Source organism: Sorghum bicolor, chromosome 10, assembly GCF_000003195.3.
Source record: "Sorghum bicolor cultivar BTx623 chromosome 10, Sorghum_bicolor_NCBIv3, whole genome shotgun sequence".
Classification (NCBI taxonomy): domain Eukaryota; kingdom Viridiplantae; phylum Streptophyta; class Magnoliopsida; order Poales; family Poaceae; genus Sorghum; species Sorghum bicolor.
The window spans coordinates 17556573-17576463 of record NC_012879.2 but is presented as its reverse complement, the minus strand read 5'-3'; the positions used below and the strand labels follow the sequence as shown (position 1 = coordinate 17576463).

At 41.2% G+C, this 19891-nt stretch overlaps 2 protein-coding genes across 4 annotated transcripts; one reads left to right on the top strand and one right to left on the bottom strand.

The window, feature by feature from the left end:
- On the top strand, positions 1932–11935 carry LOC8072851. 3 transcript variants are annotated; one of them, XM_021449310.1, is made up of 7 exons: positions 1932–2498; positions 3822–4116; positions 6170–7563; positions 7971–8081; positions 8445–8596; positions 11310–11455; positions 11565–11935. In XM_021449310.1, exons 1-6 carry the CDS (start codon positions 2172–2174, stop codon positions 11365–11367), a joined length of 2337 nt encoding a protein of 778 aa, XP_021304985.1. In that variant the 5' UTR covers positions 1932–2171; the 3' UTR covers positions 11368–11455; positions 11565–11935. The 3 variants fall into 3 exon arrangements, with proteins under 3 accessions (XP_021304985.1, XP_021304984.1, XP_021304986.1); XM_021449309.1 differs by having other exon boundaries at positions 1933–2498; positions 11310–11448; XM_021449311.1 differs by having other exon boundaries at positions 2368–2498; positions 3819–4116; positions 11310–11448.
- On the bottom strand, positions 14231–18453 carry LOC8078238 (protein HOMOLOG OF MAMMALIAN LYST-INTERACTING PROTEIN 5). The gene is made up of 7 exons (XM_002436898.2): positions 18155–18453; positions 17966–18066; positions 16612–16721; positions 16442–16517; positions 16194–16331; positions 15453–15521; positions 14231–15349 (listed from the first exon to the last, which is right to left on the bottom strand). The coding sequence occupies exons 1-7, from the start codon at positions 18246–18248 to the stop codon at positions 14513–14515; spliced, it is 1425 nt and encodes a 474-aa protein (XP_002436943.1). The 5' UTR covers positions 18249–18453; the 3' UTR covers positions 14231–14512.

Sequence of the window (19891 nt, the reverse complement as noted above, 5' to 3'; positions counted from 1 at the left end):
TATTAGATATGTCTTATTAGCCTTGTGATGTGAACACCTTGTAGTCATTATTATGTGTCAATCTTCTAAATAGTTTTTTTTGCTATGTGCCGAAACATTGATCTTTAGCCTTGTGATGTGATACCATTAGTCATTATTACACTGAGTAGCTGGTACATCAGTTCTCACCTCATTCATCGTTAGTTGTCCCTAAGGATTTGATGCCCTCTCTTCAGATGGAGCAGAAAACATTGATCAATGATGGTTAGATTGTTGCACACCAATTTAACTTGGATTACCTCATATACTTTCCATATTTATGTATGTACATGCCATCTTTATATGTACAAAAATGCAACTTATAGCATTTCTCTATTGTTGGTTTATGCTAAAAATCACTTTATCAACATAGTTATATGCCAATAGAGATTGTTGGTTTATGAGAATGTTTGATTAATAGTGTTTTTAGAATTTAAGGTACTCATCCTGCCAATTACTATTTTTGTTTGCATTAAATTTTTGTTATGTATCATTTCTCTGCGCTTAGTTATATGCTAAAAATCACTTTTTTGTCATTGACATCCTAGAGCACCAGACATCCGCAGATACACCACATTTCTCTGCTTTTGGTCATGTATCATTTCATCAAAATGTTGCCTTTGTTTGCCCCCTTCTTTAATTTGCCCATTAATTCCCAATCTAATACCTTTTAGTTTATGCTAACAGGCAATATGGGAGCATGTATTAATCACCCCTTTTTAACTCATGTCATATATACTCTGTCATTTGTGTGCCGAACACCTATTTATCAATGTGAGTTTCTACATCACAGGAGAATGGTTACAAAATATGGATCTAAGAGGACTTGCTAGAAGGATACGTTATACTACGTGTGAACGAAGCACTTTTCCATGAACTGCTATACTACGTGAGATTTTAGGAAAAATTAAGTTGTTTTTTATACCTATGGTCTCGAAGGAAATACAAGCCAAGATGGTTCTGGTCTTAGTATTAAATATACTTTTCTTTGTTTGGTCATACATGTATTTATCTCTGAGAATGGTGATGGTACTTTTATAAAAAGGCATATAGCATTTTTGTTCTCTTAAGTAATAGTATTTTGTCAAGTACTAGTACTCCTGAGGCCTGATTTGGTTGTGATTGAAGTTACTGCAAAAGGCAGTTAGAACATAAGAATGCTAAGTAACTGAACGCTAAGAGAAAATGTTTGGCGATTTGGAATAGTTGAAAGTATTTGACAAGCCATCATGCTAAGAGAAAATGCTAGATATGTAGACCCTTACCCTAGCAATTTAACAAGTCATTATGATAGTGACTATATAAAAATGAAGAGTAGTAATGAAAAAATGTTGTAAAAATAAACAATGAGACAAAAAAAGAGATAAGGAAGGCAAAAAAGAAAGAAAACAAACTGCCGCAAAATAAGGACATAGAAAAAGGATATAAGGAAGGCAAAAGAAAAATAAAAAGAACTGTCGGAAAAAAAAATTGAGGATGTCAGTGGGAGTCGAACCTGGGTTGTGACGCTTGGAACCTGGAAATGGCGCTGAGGACCAGGTGGGAATCAACCAAGCACTCAAGGAAGCTGGGAATCGGAGGTAGTAAAGGGCCAACGCGAATCCTAAAGCACAAGTGACGGTAAAAGATAAGACATGCGTGCGCTAGCCATTGTGGAGACGTTCATTCGGAGGATGAGGCCACGAGGGAGGACGGAGGAGACTTGGGAGCCGCGCTCGCGAGCTGCTCTGTGGTTGGTGGCTGGGAGCCTGGGAGCCGTGCTAGCACGGGAGCCGAATTGGTCGAGCCTTGCGTGTTGAGAGCCAATCCATCGTGGAAGCACTCGTCGATGGCGTCCGCAGGATTTATTTTATGCCACGCGGCGTGTATCTAAGATGTTCGCGCACAGGAAAGTGTTTACGCCCTGGGCGCACCTAATTTTCTTCCCGCTGCCCGCTGGTGGCCTGCTGCCTTCGCTTCGATCCATCCCAAATTCCATCACCGCCAACACCTCCCCATCTCTTCCAAGCAAGGCGCCACGGCGCCACGCCAAGCAACCTTTCCAAACCCCCCGCATCAGTTCTGGAACCTTCTAAAACCCAAACCCCTCTCCATTCCTCGCTGACCCCCTCCTCCACCTAGGGTTCGGCCTCCGGTTTCACCGCCCGCGCGCGATGGGGATCGGGCGGAAGCGGCGGCGCGGGGACGGGGAGCTGGGCCGGGTGGCGGAGATCGTGATGGTGCTGGCGACCGCGGGGAAGGCGCGGGGGGGCTGGGCCCCGACGGCGGCGGAGAACGCACTCGCGGCTGAGGCGCGGGGAGCGCTGGTCGCCGCGGTGATGGGGGAGGTGGAGCTGCGGCCCAGGGAGCTGTTCCCGCGTGAGGCGGTGCGCTCGCTCGTCGAGGACCTCGGGCTCACCCGCGCCAGGGATCCCGCGGTCTTCGGGTATCGCCCGCTCAAGGCCTCCATCGCAGATAGGGTCCGTCTCACCAAGCGTAAGGTTTGACGCTGACACCTCTTCTCTGATCGTTTATAATTCAGCGCTCGTTCCCTTTCCGGCAGCACTGCGTATTATTGATTCGGATTTTCGGATAGTTAGCCTCACCTTGTACAATGCCGGATATGAAGTGATGAATTGCTAATGCCTGCTGTTTTGTCTCGATAATGCTATACAGTGAAAGCAGTAAGCATGCCACAGTCCAGGCCATGTGCACGAGCGACTGGGCCATGATTCTGTTATTTAGGGTCCGTTTGGTAGGGATCATGATTTCTAATAGAAATGCTTCAGATCTGGATAAACTGTGGCAGGTCATGTAATTTCTTACCAAGCAGGTGGGGACCTCTATTAATTGCAAAGGAAAATCACCGCAAAACTAGCATGTGGCCGTTTTGACTCTGTAGGCAGAAACCCAGAAACGTTTTAGGTTCGAAACTCTGGGTCACAGGTGCGTTTGGTAGCGTTCTGCCGATACGTATGAGAAAAGAAACGGATTCGGCTCGCAAAACGCAACCTTAGCCTCAGCTCCAACCATATCTGATTTGATGCAATGAGTTGGAACAGCAACTAGTTTTTAGTACTACCTACATGATGGCAATGCCATATAGGGCCTGTCTGCTTCTGAACCAAAGCGCGCTACAGCTAAAGTTCGGCAGCCACGGGAAAAAAGTTGGTGCTTGGTTGCTCGCCTTGTGATGTGGCCGCCACTGTTTTTGCATTCACCGTTCCATGGTGAGTGTGGCAGCCAAAAAGTTCGCCAGAAAGTGTTGCGGACTCCATTGTGGTGGCAGGCTTTGGTCGGGTACCAAACAGACCCATAGTGACACAGTATAGGGTCACACTAGTGATATGCAGGGCCTTTTCTTTCAGGCTAAATTATTTTCATTTATTATGCATTGTATGCTAAACCAAGAAATGAGCAAGCCATCTGTTGCAATTTACTGACCAAAGGCTAGATCTAGTATTTCATACCAAGATATTATACTATGATTTTGCACGTCGTGAGCATCAAGACTACAAATGGAACCATGTACAAAGCTCAGGAATACGTACACTGTGCATCGCACGACAAAAATTGATAATTGGATATATTTTTTTCTCTGGATATGCTAGTGCCTTTGAATTTTGGGTTTCCCTTTGATTCCCTTATTTGTTATGATAAAGCTCTGAGTATAATCTCTCATCGCAATAGTTCAAACATGCTAATCTGTTATACATACTATAACATTGTTAAATTGTACCGTCATTGGCTCTGAGCATTCAATACAAATTAGATGCCTCTTTACTGATCTTTTGTCATCTTTCCTTATTCATCCCCTTAAGTAGATGGAAGGGAAGGATGATTTTGCCCCTTCAACTACTGTCCCTAAAATGACAGCCTCAAGTGCAAGAAACGGATTGCAGCATGGAGCTTCTAAGGTCACCACTGGATCATCCAAGAATCTCTCAACCCCAATGGTATCCCAAGTTATCTCGAAGCAGCCCCTGTTAAATAGAACATTAGCAGGAGCATCGTCTGTAAAATCACCTAGCAATCCTTCTGCTGTTTTGCTGCCAACAGGATCTGCAGATTTCAAAAAGCAAATTGTTGTTAATGGTTCAGATTCCACACAAAATCGAGGTACTCACATGTTTTAACATCCCACTATCCACGCTATAACGGATCCGCCCATAAGACCACTCAGGCTTAACGTTTATGTCTGAGATGGGTCTATGTATGCTTGTCTAGATCCACTTGCAATTTGGCAAACATGACTAACTATGAAGATGGGTTGTTTGTAGAAACAAAATGTAAAATCCTGACAGACTACAAACAAACAAAATAGTGAAATGGCAAGAGGCCCTGTCTGCAGCGAATCTTTTTATTTCTCTTTGTATTTCAGTTTAAACTTCTATAAGAAGGTTGAGAGAACACATGTATAATAACTTCTCAGATGTTAGGTCATTTTGTGTTGGTTTGTTCCACTTAAGAAAAAAAATGATTATAGCTGCATGTAGTTCATGTTTGGCACTTGATATGTCCCCATATAAAAATGTGGCCATGCACTAAGATAAATATGTTTTTTGGAAGTTGTTACCATTCTCCTAGAAATAGTTCCTTCCACTGGTACATCACATCATCATGCAAGTTGGCATGTCGTGTAGCTCTGTAGTCTGTACTGCTCATGTATATTTTGCAATATGTAAACCTTTAGATAATGCACAATGGGATAGGAGAACAGCTTCCTTCTGTGCCGTATAAAAGTACATGATACTTAAAAGTCATAAACATAGTAAGTGCATATAGTAGTACTAACATACTCCTAGGAGTACAAAATATTTACCTATGTTTATTTGTCTGTAGGTGATGAGAGAGATCCTGATTGCATGATTGTTTTTTTTAGAATCCAATATATGAATAAATTAAGTGGACAGTTACATTTTTTATGTGTGCTTGCCAATCTCTGAATAGCGAACCTTTGTTCACACAACATTCCTATTAGGTTACAATTGTATTTATTGCCCCTACAGTCTTTTGCCTATTCTCTGAATCAGAGAGAGGTAAAAGCAGATATGAAGATATAAATTTCTTTTATTAGCTTAACTCATTGGGATGGAAGGTGGTCATGCACCCAACCTCCCAGACTCAGTCCTCTTCAACTCAAATTTGTGTGCCTATTTTCTTACCACTGTCCTAAATTATTGGTTGCTTTGGCTTTTCTAGGTACATAGCTTTTGCTATGCACCTACATATACGATGTGTCTAGACTCTAGATACATAATAAAAGTTGTGTATCTAGAAATACCAAAACGATCTACAAATTGGAATGGAGGGAGTATTATTATATTGCAAAACCGCCTAGGTCCTCCCAGGTTGGTCTCATTTTAACTAGGAAGTGAGCCTAGCTCAACTGTTTGGATAGGTGGTGGAGGTGGTTTTTTTGCCCTTAAGGGCACATACCCTCACTCTCCCATCCATTGGATGCCCTCAAGGGCAAAATAAACTTTACCGTGGGTGGTGTGGTCATGCACCCAAGCATCCAAATTCGAGCCCTCCCCCCCCCCCCCCCCCCCCCGCGCACGCTCAAATTTGGGTGCCTATTTTCTTCTTAATGAAAACTGCCTAGTTCCTCCTAGATTGGTCACATTTTCTCTCTTAATGCAATGATCCACAGATTTGTGTATTCGATAAAAAAAATATTATGGGAAAAATATGTATTCACACCTGCAAAATTTGATATTTGATTTTGAATGCAAGACTATTATTTTGAATCTGCTATACTACAGTACAACAAGAATAAAAGCTTTTGGACCCAAGCAAACAACATCCACAAAACCAAGTTAAAATAAAGGATAGTAATAAAATAAATTAGTAACTACTCCCTCCGTCCCTTTTTAAGTGTCGTTCTCACATATCAGTCAAACATATTCAACTTTGACCAAATATATACAATAGATTACTAATATTTATGGTACATAATATGTATCTTTAGATTAATCATTGAATATATTTTTATAATACACTTATTTGGAGATACAAATGTTACTAACATTTTCAATAAATCTAGTCAAACTTTAGAAAGTTCTAGCATGAAGATCTAGGCGTCACTTTAAAAGGGTTGGAGGGAGTAGCAGACTAGCAGTGAAGGATTTTCAATCTTCTGTATCTGAAATTATTTTCTCTATGTCAACAGAGTCAAATCAATCAGGTCATCACACTACCAGTGCCAATCAAAGTTCCTTACAGAGTTCCTGTGAAGCAGAGAAATCTGTGGACAAAAAGGGACCTGCTGTTCACCCGGTGACATCAAGTGTTGTTATGGGGTATCAAGATCCTAAGAAGAAATTACCTATTCAAAGACAATCAATCTTCTCCAATCACAAGGCAATAGCAAAAAATGTTGAACGGATTCTGCACCGACCTGCTAATCACTCTAGCTGGACTGTGCCTTCAACTGAGTATATGAATACTAGACTGGACTGTCAGATATGTAAAGTTGCTAACATGAATATGGAAAGTTTGCTTGTTTGCGATGCCTGTGAGAGGGGCATGCACTTAAAGTGCCTTCAGTATTATGGGAATCAAGGCCTGCCAAAAACTGAGTGGTATTGTCCAACATGTGTGGCCCATTGTAAGGGCAAACCCCTCCCTCCAAAATATGGCAAGGTTACAAGAACTATAGTTGCACTAAAGACTTGTATGATTGGTGGTGCACAGCCTTCTCATGTAGGAGCAGAAAACCCAACTGAAACAGGTGGCACTAGTTGTAGTAAAAATCTAGCACGAAATGGAAGTGTCATCAATCAAAACACCAACAAAGTTGGCAGCCATGTGTGCAAGAGTGGTACATTGGATTTAGATGCTGGTTCAAAATCAGCATCAATCTCTGGTGCTGAACCTCAAAAGGAAAATGTTAAATATCAGGAAACCTCATCTGTAGAAAAGGAAGGAAATAGCGTGCCTTGTGGTGGCATGCCTACAGAAACTGCAACATTATACAATGGAGATCAAACTAACAGAGCATCAACATATGGTTCTGGCAATCTGTCAGGGGGGTCTCATATGCATATCAAGAGCAATTCTGCAAATCCAGTAAATTATTCCAATCGGCAGTCTACAGAACCTTCTGGCTTGAAACATACATACCATTCTTTTATTGTTTCTTCTGTAGAGACTTGCGAAAGCACCAGAACACCTTTCCGACATCCAAGCGAAAATGTACAGTTGCCTAGCACTCGAACATCAACTGATGAAATACATCAAGCAGATGGGGTCACTAAAGATGGGATAGGAAAGCCACGTAAACTCAAAATTATGGCAGATGATACCGTCACAAACCATGACAATGCTCATCAGGTGACTTCAAATGGACACATCTATTCTAAGCATGAAATTGTAGGGGATTGTAATGATAGATACGTAGGTTGCAGCACAGCCAGTATTGTGGGTTGGGTTGGTGATGGCCTCAAATCTATTGACAACAAGACTTATTATAACTCTTGTAACATTGATGGCATAATATACAGTCTTCATGATCATATTTTGATTGCCATTGAAGGTAACAAGTGCAGTCCGTGTAAGCTGCAGGTATGTTTGCTTTCTTTTTGCTCCCTTAATTACTTTGTACTGCATATGTCATGATATTGAAAGGCTATCATTTCCCTCTGAGTTTATACCAACCATTATTTGTAGTAGAGTGAGTGGTACTATACTCTTTCTACAAACACAGGCAGGATTGCTAATTGTCTTACCTATTTTACAGTCAAAGGCTATCATTTCCCTCTGAGTTTATACCAACCATTATTTGTAGTAGAGTGAGTGGTACTATACTCTTTCTACAAACACAGGCAGGATTGCTAATTGTCTTACCTATTTTAGAGTCACTGTGGGAAGAGCATGACCTTGGTTCTATGCTTGTTCATAGTAGAGTGTGTGGCAATTTATTTCTTTCTGAAACAAAGGCAGGATTACTAATTGTGTTGCCCATTTTACAGTCACTATGGGAAGATCATGACTCTGGTTCTAGACTGGCTATGGTCAATCCTTATTTGTTAGGCTCCGATCTTCCACAATCTATTAGCAAGCCATGTGTTGAAGAGGATGAGGTGAGCCAACTAATTATTGTGATGTAACTGGAAACCATTGGAATGTTTACTTTTCATAAGATATCGTGGAATCTCACCTGTGTCAATATTTCTTTTAGATGTCGTAAGCAACCTATATAATATTGTACAGATACACAATTATTAAATCATCAAGAAATCAATTTATCAATCATAATGTAGAATTTTTATTCTCATTGCTACGAAAATCTTCCGCCAATTAGCTAGATCTGAGCTTTCTCATGTTTTTCTTGTAGTAATAATATATTTATAAGCCTTATTCAGGAGGATAGTTCCTATAGTGGTAGTTGATAAATGTTACCGTAATAACTTTCTGGTTTGCTTATTCCTGTTCTCTTCTTGAAGGTATATGGTTCAAATGATGAAAGAACTGTATTAGTTTCCACTATTTGTGGCCCTTGTGAGGTACTTCATGCTGACAAGTTTAGAGAAGAGTCCAAGAGAAGATGTCAGTTAGACAGTTCAGGTTGTAGGTTGCATCCAATTTTCTTTTGCAGGTCTGTTTCTTATCCTTTAATATTTATATTACCTTAGTGAACATATGTATTTGTTTGCAGAACTGGTTGCCCGACCCAAAACTATTTTGTTATTAATAAACGTACTCATTTATCAATGAAGAAAATCATGTGTAGTACTAGAAATAGGTCATGCTGCTGCTGGTTTGGTTGGTTTGGTAGTTCGGATTTTCTCCGTGGCCATTCTCACATTGATACATGAATGGTAATTGAAAACTTGACCAAGGGCATACAACTGCTAATTAATGACTAAATCCAAATTTGTGGTTTGTGGATGGTTGAGTTTGGTTTATTCCTTCCTCTAACACTGGCTTAATTCGCTTGAAGAAGAGAGTTGAACTAGAACAATATCCAAATTAACAATATTATTTTTTTCAATGGGGAACATTGGTCCTGGCAATGGTAGTATGGTACTAAATGAGCTAGGCCTGGCTGAGTTCGTTGTCAAGTATGTCACCTGTAGTTGAAATGTTATCTTCATAAGGTGGTGAGATTGAGTTTTTAGTGCTGGATCTATATAAGAACAGCTTTATCTTCTTTTCTCACTAATAATTAGTCAGTTATCTCAAGCCTATGTTTCTTCGTCGTCGACAAGTCCCCCCTCTACCCTATCCCTGTGTCCATGCTGTTCTCCAAGTCCAACTATACAATCAGTCATTGCCGTAGTATTAGAGCCATACTATCCCATCATGCTTTCTAGTGTCACTAAAGAGCATAGTTCCGCTAGGCGCTCGCCTAGGCGCGATTAGTCGCGAATCGGAGGCTCCCTGCCTCGCCTATGGGGGTAGGCGGAACCTAGGCGGCGGCGGCGCCGCCGGTGGGGGTGGAGAGCATCCGGCGGAGCTTCAGACGTGCGCAGACGGCGGCGAGCGCGGAGGGCGCGGGCGCGAGGAGGAGACAGTCGCCGGCGGGGAGCAGCGCAGGCGACGGCGTGCGCAGAGAGAGGGAGCAGCGGGAGAGGGCGGTGGCGGCGGCGGCGGGCAGAGTCGCGTCGCGGCTTGCGGGAGACGGGGAGTCACGGGGGCGACGCGGGGATGAGAGAGTTGGGCTAAAGTGGGCTGTTAAATGGGCCTTCTATTCTTTCTCCCTTCCATTATTACTACTTTTCTTGTTTTTTCTTTTCTTTTAAGTATTTATACATGTATTAATCACCGCCTAGAAACGCCTAGGCGCGATTACTCCCGACTAAGCGCTAGGCGGAGGGTCAGCGCCTAGCTGAACTTTGCTAAGGAGTCCTAGGCTATCTTGCAACAGTCAACTAGTTACACATCAAGAAAATGAAGGCATCACTGACCTTTATTGTCATTTTATTGTCAGAGATTGTGTGTTCCTTTTGCCCTTGGAGCTAGTAGTGATCAATAACGGCACCAATATCATTTCCCATCTTATTACCGCCCCTGTTGTTGATGCTTCCTATGCCAAACACATTACCATTAACATTGCAAGCATTGACATTTTGCATCACCCCCCCCCCCCCCCCCCCCCCAAACTAGGCAGGAGAGTTGCTTGCCATTTCATTGAGATAGATAAAGAAAGTACAACGGGCTAAGAACAGAGGCCCAGTCCAAGTACAAAAACCCACTCATACCCCCAAGAACAAAAAACTCACCACAAAGAAGAAAAGCTTGACCAAGGACCACCAGAGCCTAAACCATTTTGCATGTTACTTCACATGGAGTCAGTTTTATCATGTCTTAGTGCTACCCTTGATATAAGCATACATCACATGTTTCAGTGGCTTTTTTCCTTCAGAAAAAAGAAGCTAATAGCTAGGCTGCAAATTTCCAAGGGATTTCGTTGCTTCTGAAGTTAGGGACTAACACAAACAGGGAGGATCATTGCTGTGGTTATGATTAGTTCTGATCTGGCCGTATTTGCTAAGTTAGATTGAATTCATTAAGTGTCCACTGGCTTTCTCTCTCATCAAATCAAGAATAGAAGATATTTACCTCTCAAACTCTTAATCCTGATCCCTAGTTGTCGCCGCTTTCTCAGTTCTCACTATCTCCGCCAGCCTCATCCTGCTTGTCATGCTGCACCAACCCTGAGGCAACTAGATAATGGCCCTGTTTGGATCAACTTATTGGGGATGAGCTTTTTTGAAGTCTACTAGATAATGGCCGCTTCAGAGAGAGAGAGAGAGAGAGAGAGAGAGAGAGAGAGAGGGGGGGAGGGAGGGACAGTCGCTCTAGTTTGAGCATGCTCTCAGCTATAGTTTGGGCCAGCAGAGCATGTTGGAGGGGGGGGGGGAGGGGGGAGATCGAAGGCCGACGCCACTGCTTCAAGGGTGGAGCCGGTGGAGGCCGTCGGCTACGCCAGTGTGGATGGGACAACTGAGCAGCATGGGTGAGACGGTGGCATGCGAGGGATATGGGGAAGCTGAAAAGGCTCCCTCGCATGGGCTTCTGGCTTTTCGGAGGCCCACGTTGAAGGAAGAGAAGCGCTTAGGAAATATGCTTCATTAGAAGCTTTCCATTTGGCCACGAAGTGCTTTGCTTCTAAGTTAAACCGCCCAAGAAGCAGATCCAAATAGGGCCCAAGACCTGTAGTTTCCCTCTCCAACCTCATAGATATCACCTTTGATCCCTCGCCCTCACGAATTCCCCAACTAATAATTCTTACAAAAGTTTGCATATTAGTACAATTATTAACTACCGAAGCTGAAAAGGTTGACTTGTATATTTTTATTTTGCAGGTGGAATTATGATGAATCCACAAGCAGTCTGTATAAAGATTACAATGTTGACAATTAAGTAGTTTCTGACATTCTTTGTTTTTTGAAGAATTATACATCGTTATTTTCAATGGCAAACCAAGGGATTAGCTGAAATCAGGTTTGTGGTATGCTACCTTTGATTGCGTTCATACAATCAGCAATCCTAATTATCTGATGTAAGCTCTAGCTATGATATATACTAATTAATAAGATGTCTTCCACTTCTCTTTGCAGGCCTGTAAAGTTTGTAAGATGGGGTGTGGCTAGAAGAGGGTTGTTGGCTGGCCCTATTATTGCTATGTCATATCTGTCCGTATATATTCCTTTTCTGTAATTAGCTTGAGTCTAGTTTTTTTAAAAAAAAAAATTCCTTCTCTGGTTGCTCGATAATAGCTATTATTACATTGTTTTGGGGTGCGGTTGATTGCTACCAAATCCTGCTTGTTGGTACAGGCGAAGTTGTTTCCGTAGAACTTTGGTGAGTGCCTGGGGGGAATTTAGTGGTTTGCCTGCTGCTCCTGCATTCAGCTGTTCCCTTATATCGCACCCAGTGAAATTATTGATGCAAGTGCGCTCGACATGATCCTGGAGTTAATTAGTTCTTTTCTTTCTTTTTTTTTTCGTTTGTTGTTCAAATGGTCGGTGCTCTTGCTGGCTAAGGCGCTGAAGTAATATTGTCACGGACGTATGTGCATTGCAAAACCCTCCCTGCAGCTGGCAGCAAAGTGGTTGACATGCTTCTTCAAAGGGAAGACAACATAGTGATGGAATGAAGTCTGATGCCCCGAACGGTTCTCAAAGTGGAAACTTGCCCTTAAGGCCTGTTTTGTTAGACTTCCTGGAAGCTTTTGGTCGTCAAAAGCAGCTTCCAAGGCCAAAGTCAGAAAGACCACCAAAACCAAGAAACGCTAGAAACTCAAAAGCTCATCTTGGCGGTTTCCGACAGCTTTGGACCAAAAATTGCCCACTTGCCATCGCCATTCGCCAAAGTGCTCAAACTTTATTCATCCAGCCTCTGCTTTCTGCTCCGCTCGGCCTCGCTCGCTCGCCAGTGTGACAAACTGACAGCAGCGTTGCCTTCAAACCTCTCTGGCTGCTGCCACCCTCTTCTAGGTGAAGCTCCAGACCAGCCTACAGGTGGAGACGGCGTACCGACTGCCAAGCTGGACTACAGAAGAGCACTACCGCCACCTACGCCCTACGGCCCAGGTTGGAGGCTTGGAACGCTGCGTGCTAAAACTAAAACTAAAAGCTAGAAAGCTAAAAGTGATGGTAAAAATAGATGGCTAACTCATTATTTAGCCAACATTTTAAATAGAAACCGAACTGGCAGCGGGGCAGTTTTGGGTCAGATATCCAGTTTTGGGTCAGATATCCGTGGGTTTTGGTTCCCGCGTGTTTAGGTTTAGGGATGATTTTTCACCCATGGTTTTCAGGTTTGGAGCCCCGAAACCGATTTTTCATCCGTGGATATCCAATGAATATCTGAAATAAATTATTAGAATTAAATTTTATATTTTATAATATGCTAATAATAATTTGTTTACTTAGATTATTAAATTTATTCTAAGCTAACTCATAAAAATATTTATTTTTTATTGTCTCTTGTTTATCTCTAAAACTAAAAATTATGGAGAGAACCCATCTAATACACTTATGGTGAAGCCACAACTCCCATCCCTTTTACTGCAACATGATAGGCTATCCCATCAACCCAGGCTCCACTCACTCATACATGCAAAATTGTTTTAGCGAATTAAAAAAAGTCATAAATCTTAAACCGAAGATATAAATTAAATTCCGGTTGCACCATTAAATTTCTTATAACAAATCCTTCAAAACAAGATCACACATGGATATTTTTAGATAAAATTTTATTGATGAATATTTATCTCTACAACTAAAAATTATGGAGAGGACCTGCCCACAACTCTCATCCGTTTGGTGGTCTTTTTTACTACACGATGACACGCTATCCCATTAACCTAGACCCTACTCACCTATGCATGCAAAATTGTTTTAGCGAATTAAAAAAGTCATAACTCCTAAACCAGATATATAAATTATAAGCAAGGAAGAACAATACAAATAAAACCAAAAGAAAAAAAATAAAAGGTAAAACTAAAACAAGAAAAGAATAAAGAAAGGATACAAAATAATATAAAATTGAAAAATGAAAACTGAAAAAAAAATTGGAAAAGGAAGAATATAGACAGAAAAAAATAAAATAACAATGAAGAAACATAGAGTATGTGGATTTTAAAACCCGTAACAATGTACGGGCATTAACCTAGTACATGTAAATATGTGTATATATATATCATGTATAAGTTTATAGAAAGTCCTTATTGTTATTACTATGTTGCCATATAAAATAGATTTTAGATATTCATTCAGGTTTCGGATATCATGATGGTCTTTGGTATGGTTCTTTTTCCCCTCTATTTGTGGCGAGTTTTCTCTCCTTTTTGTTTGTTTGTTTGTATCCGAGTTGGTTTTGTGCTCGACCTAGACTGTCCTCTGTCTGATGTTCTCTTTTTTTTGTCGTAGTAATCAATGACACGCAGCTCTGTAGTTCAATAAGGCACAGTAATTGTCTAGCTTTGGACTCTTCCACCACTATCGAACATCATTTTTTTTCTCCTCTAAAGGATTAACCAGAGAAGATAAAAAAAAAAGGATTAACCAGACAAACGATTACAGATAGACCGTCAGAGGAGGAGGATGACAACAATTGCCAGAGGGCAACGCTATCAGGACGTGAAGCAATCCCTAGAGAAGACGCATCGGTGCGCACCACCCGAATTCTGGCTCAACTGCTTACCTTACTCCAGAGTTTCAAAATTTAGTGTTTTTTTGTGGTACAAACCATGAAAGAGACAAACAAAGCAGGCACTGCATCAACAATCCAAACCCAAAATACCATACCAGACCTCAAGAATATGCAAATGAATGAATACGATGGGTTACGTAGCACAAAACTCTGAATAAAATAATTGAATTTGACAATTCCTGTAAGTGTCACTTCAAAAGCCCACACGGCTCGCTTATTATCTCCTAGATTTATGTGGTAACCCCTGTCTTGTATGTATGCAAACTGGCAATATCCCATGGGTGGTATACCAATCTTGTATATGTACAGATGATGCTTCTGACAAGAGCACGCACGGTGATGCAAAGAGCTAATGAGGTTCAGCGGAAGGGTTTGTCAGAAGATCCAGTGCACGTTTCAGGTGATCCACAGCAACAGATACGTCGTCAAATGCAAGAGCACCGACAGCAAATCTGGCTGCCTTGTGAGCCTCAGCAATCTTCTCAACTTCTGGCTGGTAACTGCTATCATATTTATACTGGCTAGCTGGTGGCACAGCTGGAGGAGCAAGTTGAGGTGAAGACTCAGCAGTTGAGAGGTAGTGTGTAGGGGCAGAGGAATTCGATGCAGGAGTGTATGATGTAGCTGCAGGGCCATCACTTGCAGGATAAAATGAAGATTGATGTGTTGGGACAGAAGGTGCCGTGCTGTCCTGGAAACTTGGATATGACTGGAAATTAGGGTAGTTGTATGGAGCAGCTGGGGCTTCGGTGGAGTAGTAGTTTTGAGAGGTGTGCTGAGGGTCAATTGTGTAGGGTGGGGGTTGGTATGCCTGAGGGTAAGCCGAAACATCTGGTTTATCATTGCTGTGAGGATTGTAGCCATCACTGGAAGGGTGATCTGTCCTGGTGTAAGGAGGTGGGGAATAATTGGAAGGTGGTTTGTGGACCTCATTGGTAGGATGATCTGTGCTTGTGTAGGGGGGAGATGAAAAATTGGGGGATGGTGTGTGTAAATCAGAAGGGTAATCTGTTGCCTGGTACGAGGGAGAGGAATAAGATTGTGATGGAGAAGGATACTGAGATTGTGAGGGTGGTGGGGGTGAATAAGGTAACTGGGTAGAGGGATGATCATTGAACTCTGTACTTTGGCGAGGCACATTATTTCCTGGCTGCACAGCAGAAAAGCTATCCCGCCTACTAAAATCCTGTGCACAAAATTGATATAAAAAAATTTAAAGCTGCTTTGTTCAACAAAACCATGTTAAAAGATTGCAAATCACAAGTACTAAAGAGAAGCTGGGAAATAACCATGTTGACAGGTCGAGGTGAGGCTTCACTGCCCTGGTGTACATTGAAGGAAGGACTTTGCCCCATATCCTGTTTACAGTACCAAACAATACAAAAGTTGAGAACCAGTGAATGCCAAAATCTGCACAAAATACTGAAAGCATAATCAGTGATTACTGTACAGTTTAAGATCTTTCAAGCTAATTAAATGACATATATGGAAGCATTGAAGAAAGGTTGGAGGAAATCCTGACTGAATGTAAGTTACAACTTAAGTTAAATAAATAAAAATATTCCTGTCTTGTGTCCGTTCATTTGAAACAGGTAAAGGTAACAGAACTGTCCAGAATCTATGTTTACATGAATTAAGACTAAAGAGTGTTGACAATATACATTCACGGAAATTGAATGTATGTTGGATGGGTAATACATTTAGACCTTGTTTGGATGTAGTCAGATTCGCATCAATCCACATGTGTAAGGGTGGGTTGAAGTGGAACTTGAACTAAATTCCACTCCAACACATGTGGAATGAGATGAATCCGACATCCAAACAAGGCCTTAATATGCAGCCAATGATAAACAGAAGCAATCTAACAAGATTTGAGTAACCTATGAGAAGGAACATTAGGATTGGTGTTAGCAACATTGAAGCAAGTTATACTGCTATAGTAGATAGAAAGAGGAAATTTCACACTAGCCAAGAGTGAGAGTATGGCGATAGTCATTCATAAACCAATGCTAGTGAGTCAGGATAGTTACCTGAGAAATGGTGGTGGTATTGACAGGCGCTTCATCTTTATCCCCACCAGGTGGTCCAGCTTCAGGCTTCCGGCCTTCTTTGAGAGCTTTTCTTATTTCAGCAGCTTTCCAGATGGCATATTTCTGTTTTTGCTCAACCTGCTCAAGGCAAAATAAAAGCAATACAGATATGTTCATGGAAGCTTTCCCTATAGGTCAAGGAGCATTAAGATTATATATTAATAATGCATTAGTAGGCAATAACATACATCAGGTTGAAGCTCGCCAAACTGGTTAAGAATCTCGAAGAAGATGCTTGCAGCATAAAAGGTTTTAGCAGTGTTTCTGCAAGATTAATTTGGCATGCATTAGTAAGACTTTGTAAAAAGATGATACCAAAATGATTGAAGCAGAATGGGAATTTCGCGAGGTGTGATACATGTCAGCTCGTCCAGCACGGTCCTGTTTATCTGCTTTAGCAAAGACATTTAATGCAAATCCCTCCAAATGAAGATTGTCGTCAGGCCCCAAAGTCAATGATTTCTTGTCCTGGGGGATGAAAAAACATATTTAGACTAAGTGATGAAATGGAAAACATATGAATTTGACAAGCATATCAAAACCAGTTGCATGCTACATTTGTGTTATTGGTGCATGAGTAGGTGAAGTTTAATGTCACAGTTACTCCACATATAACTATATAAGGCTACACTACAAAAGCTGTTAAGGGTGGTGGGACAGCTGCTGAATTCATACAATAAATTATTACAATGATTGCAAAAGGTCAATCAGCATCTAGCCATAAAGTAGAATTACAAATATGCAGGTTCTATGCCAGTCACTGTGAAATTGGAATCAGTGTTTCTTCCATCATAAAAGCAAAAGACATATCAATAAGTTCATATTGTTTTCAGGGTATTGGTGTATTGTCAAATGTCAAGAACCCAAAATATAATATGCAGATATGATCATCAATCCAACCCACACATCCATAACTTTTCCAATTGATAAACCTCATATATTAGTCAAATGCTAAGCAAAGGCATATAACCATATTGGTTTCACTAAACCAACTAAAAAAGGCAAGACGCCAGCATTCCAATTTCCAGATAGTAAGAGATTGATTCGATTTAGTACTGGCATGAATATGATGGTATAAGACATAAAATGAAGGTAATTTGTGGTTTAAACTAGTTTTTCTTAGTATCAACCAGTCAATGAGTGTTTATTAAAAAACTACAACTTCCAGATTTTTACTAAACTTGTAAAGAAGTTCTGGACAGGCTTGCATCATGGCAGATTAACACTGGTGAAATCTGTCTTCACAAATTGTTACACAGCATGATACGAACATATCAAACTCAGCAATATAACGAAGGTCCTACCACATGAATGCTAGAAGTAGACAAAGCATAAACCCCCACTCTAGTATCCTTGTCACAGACATTTGGTTCAACACATCAAAAGAGAACCTATAATTCTATACTGATGATTCAACATACATCCAAACAGAACCTATAATTCTATACTGATAATTCAACATATATCTGTTGTCAAAAAAAAACAAATATATCTAAACAGAACCTACAATCGATATTGATGGAACAATCAATTTTTACTGATACCAGTTGTACAGAAAGCTTGAAACGTTTTACTAAGACACAACATCCAAAATGCTTTTCTGGTTGCCACCATAAGGGCATACAATAGATAGATCTAAAATGGAAAATTAACCACAGCAATTGTTTAATCCAACTGGACAAGAGAGAGGAGACCCAGATGTAGGCACGTGCCTTCTCGAGCTGGTTCATGAGGGAGATGAGGATGGAGTTTGTGGTCTTGGTGCGCTCCTTCTGGGGTATCCTGAGCCCCTTCTCCATCGCGTAGAGCCGACCTGCCCAAATCCAAATCGAATCAAAACCCTAACCAATAAGGATGCGATTGGGAACGAACCCGACGAGGAGAGAGAAGGCGTCTCTCACAGTAGTACGACACGAGGGGCTCGTGCTTCTGCAGCTCGTCGGCGCGCTGCAGGTAGGGCAGCAGCCCCTTGGCGGGCTCCGACTCGCTCCCCATCGGAGGCGGCAGACGCCCAAGCGCGAGCACGGCCCGGATTTGGCGGCTGAGATCCCAGGAGGTCGGAGATGACGGCGGAGTGAGCGGCGGATTGGTTTGGTTTGATTTGGGTGAGGAGTCGTTGCAGCTGCTGCTGCTGCTGCCGCTGCTTCGTCGGGAAGGAAAACAGAGGAGAGCGGCGGAGAAGCTTCCGATCGTGGAATCGTGGTGGTATTTTTGCAGGGAGGCACCCCAGGTTCTCACGCGTTTGCAACCGAGTCCTCCCGCGGCTGAAGCTGGCAGCGCTCGGCCGTCCGATCTTCAGGATGATCAGTTTGCGCAAGACTGCGATAGACGGCGTGTTTGGAACGAAAGAATGTAAAACGGAGGAATAAAAAAAACGCTGAAAAATAATATGAGTGTTGTAGCAAAATAAAAAATGAAAAATCATAGAAAGGTGGTGTTTGGAATGCAGGAAAATTATATTATGGAATGGCAAAAGTAGTTGGTTTGATAAATGGCATTGTTGTATTAAATAATGTACCCATGTTTATTTACATGCACATCGGAAGGCTAATTCTCTAACAGCGAAGGAGTTAGTGCGCAGTGGCCTCGGGCTTCCACACAGGAAGAGAAAACCAGAGGTCTGGCTTTAAAGATGGTACAATATTCCAGAGGAAAGAAATTGGAGTTTTCCTTTGTTCCAAACGTAAATCTTTTTTTCCTTTCCTTTGTTTTTGTTTCCTCCACTTTTCCTATAAAATTCCTTTGATCTAAACACAGCCTAGAACCGCCGCCCAACGCTTTGTTTGTGTTATCCTATGGCGTTTGAACTTTGAACTGTGGTTTGTTAATTGCATATAGGCCTTGTTCAGTTCGCAAAAAACCCCAAAATTTTTCAAGATTCCCCGTCACATCAAATCTTGCGGCACATGCACGAAGCATTAAATATAGATAAAAATAAAAACTAATTACACAGTTTGCCTGTAAACCGCGAGATGAATCTTTTGAGTCTAGTTACTCCATGATTCGACAATGTTTGTCAAATAAAAACGAAAGTGCTACAGTACTCCGAACCAAAAGTTTTCGCGAACTAAACAAGGCCATAATGTATGTAGTATATGTATGTATGTACACGTCATCGCTACTCGGTGTCGGGATCTATTCAACAATCACAGTGCTAAAAAATACTTGTGTTTTAGGATTTTCATTCACGAAAATTGAGTTTATATATGAATCGGATTGGACAGATTTTGAATGGTACAGTGTTACGTTTTCTTTGGACGAAGTCAATAGTAATCGTTTCGCACGTTCCAACTTTTTTTTGACACAATACTGTTTGTTCCAACTTATATTTCAAGTTTTGGTATCTTCTTGCATTTTTATTTAGAGGCAAAGCTTAGACAAACGTAAAATTCTATTGATTGAGTAGTCCATAAGCAAAATGTTTATGATATTTAGAGCTTAGTTCCTTCTGGTATTTGCTCAAGTGTCAACATTGCTCATAATCCTTAGAGCCTTGTTTAGTTCCCAAATTTTTTTAGAATTTGGCTATTGTAGCTCTTTCGTTTATATTTGATAATTATTCTCTAACAATGGACTAACTAGGTTTAAAAGATTTGTCTCGTAAATTACAGGTAAACTGTGTAATTAGTTATTGTTTT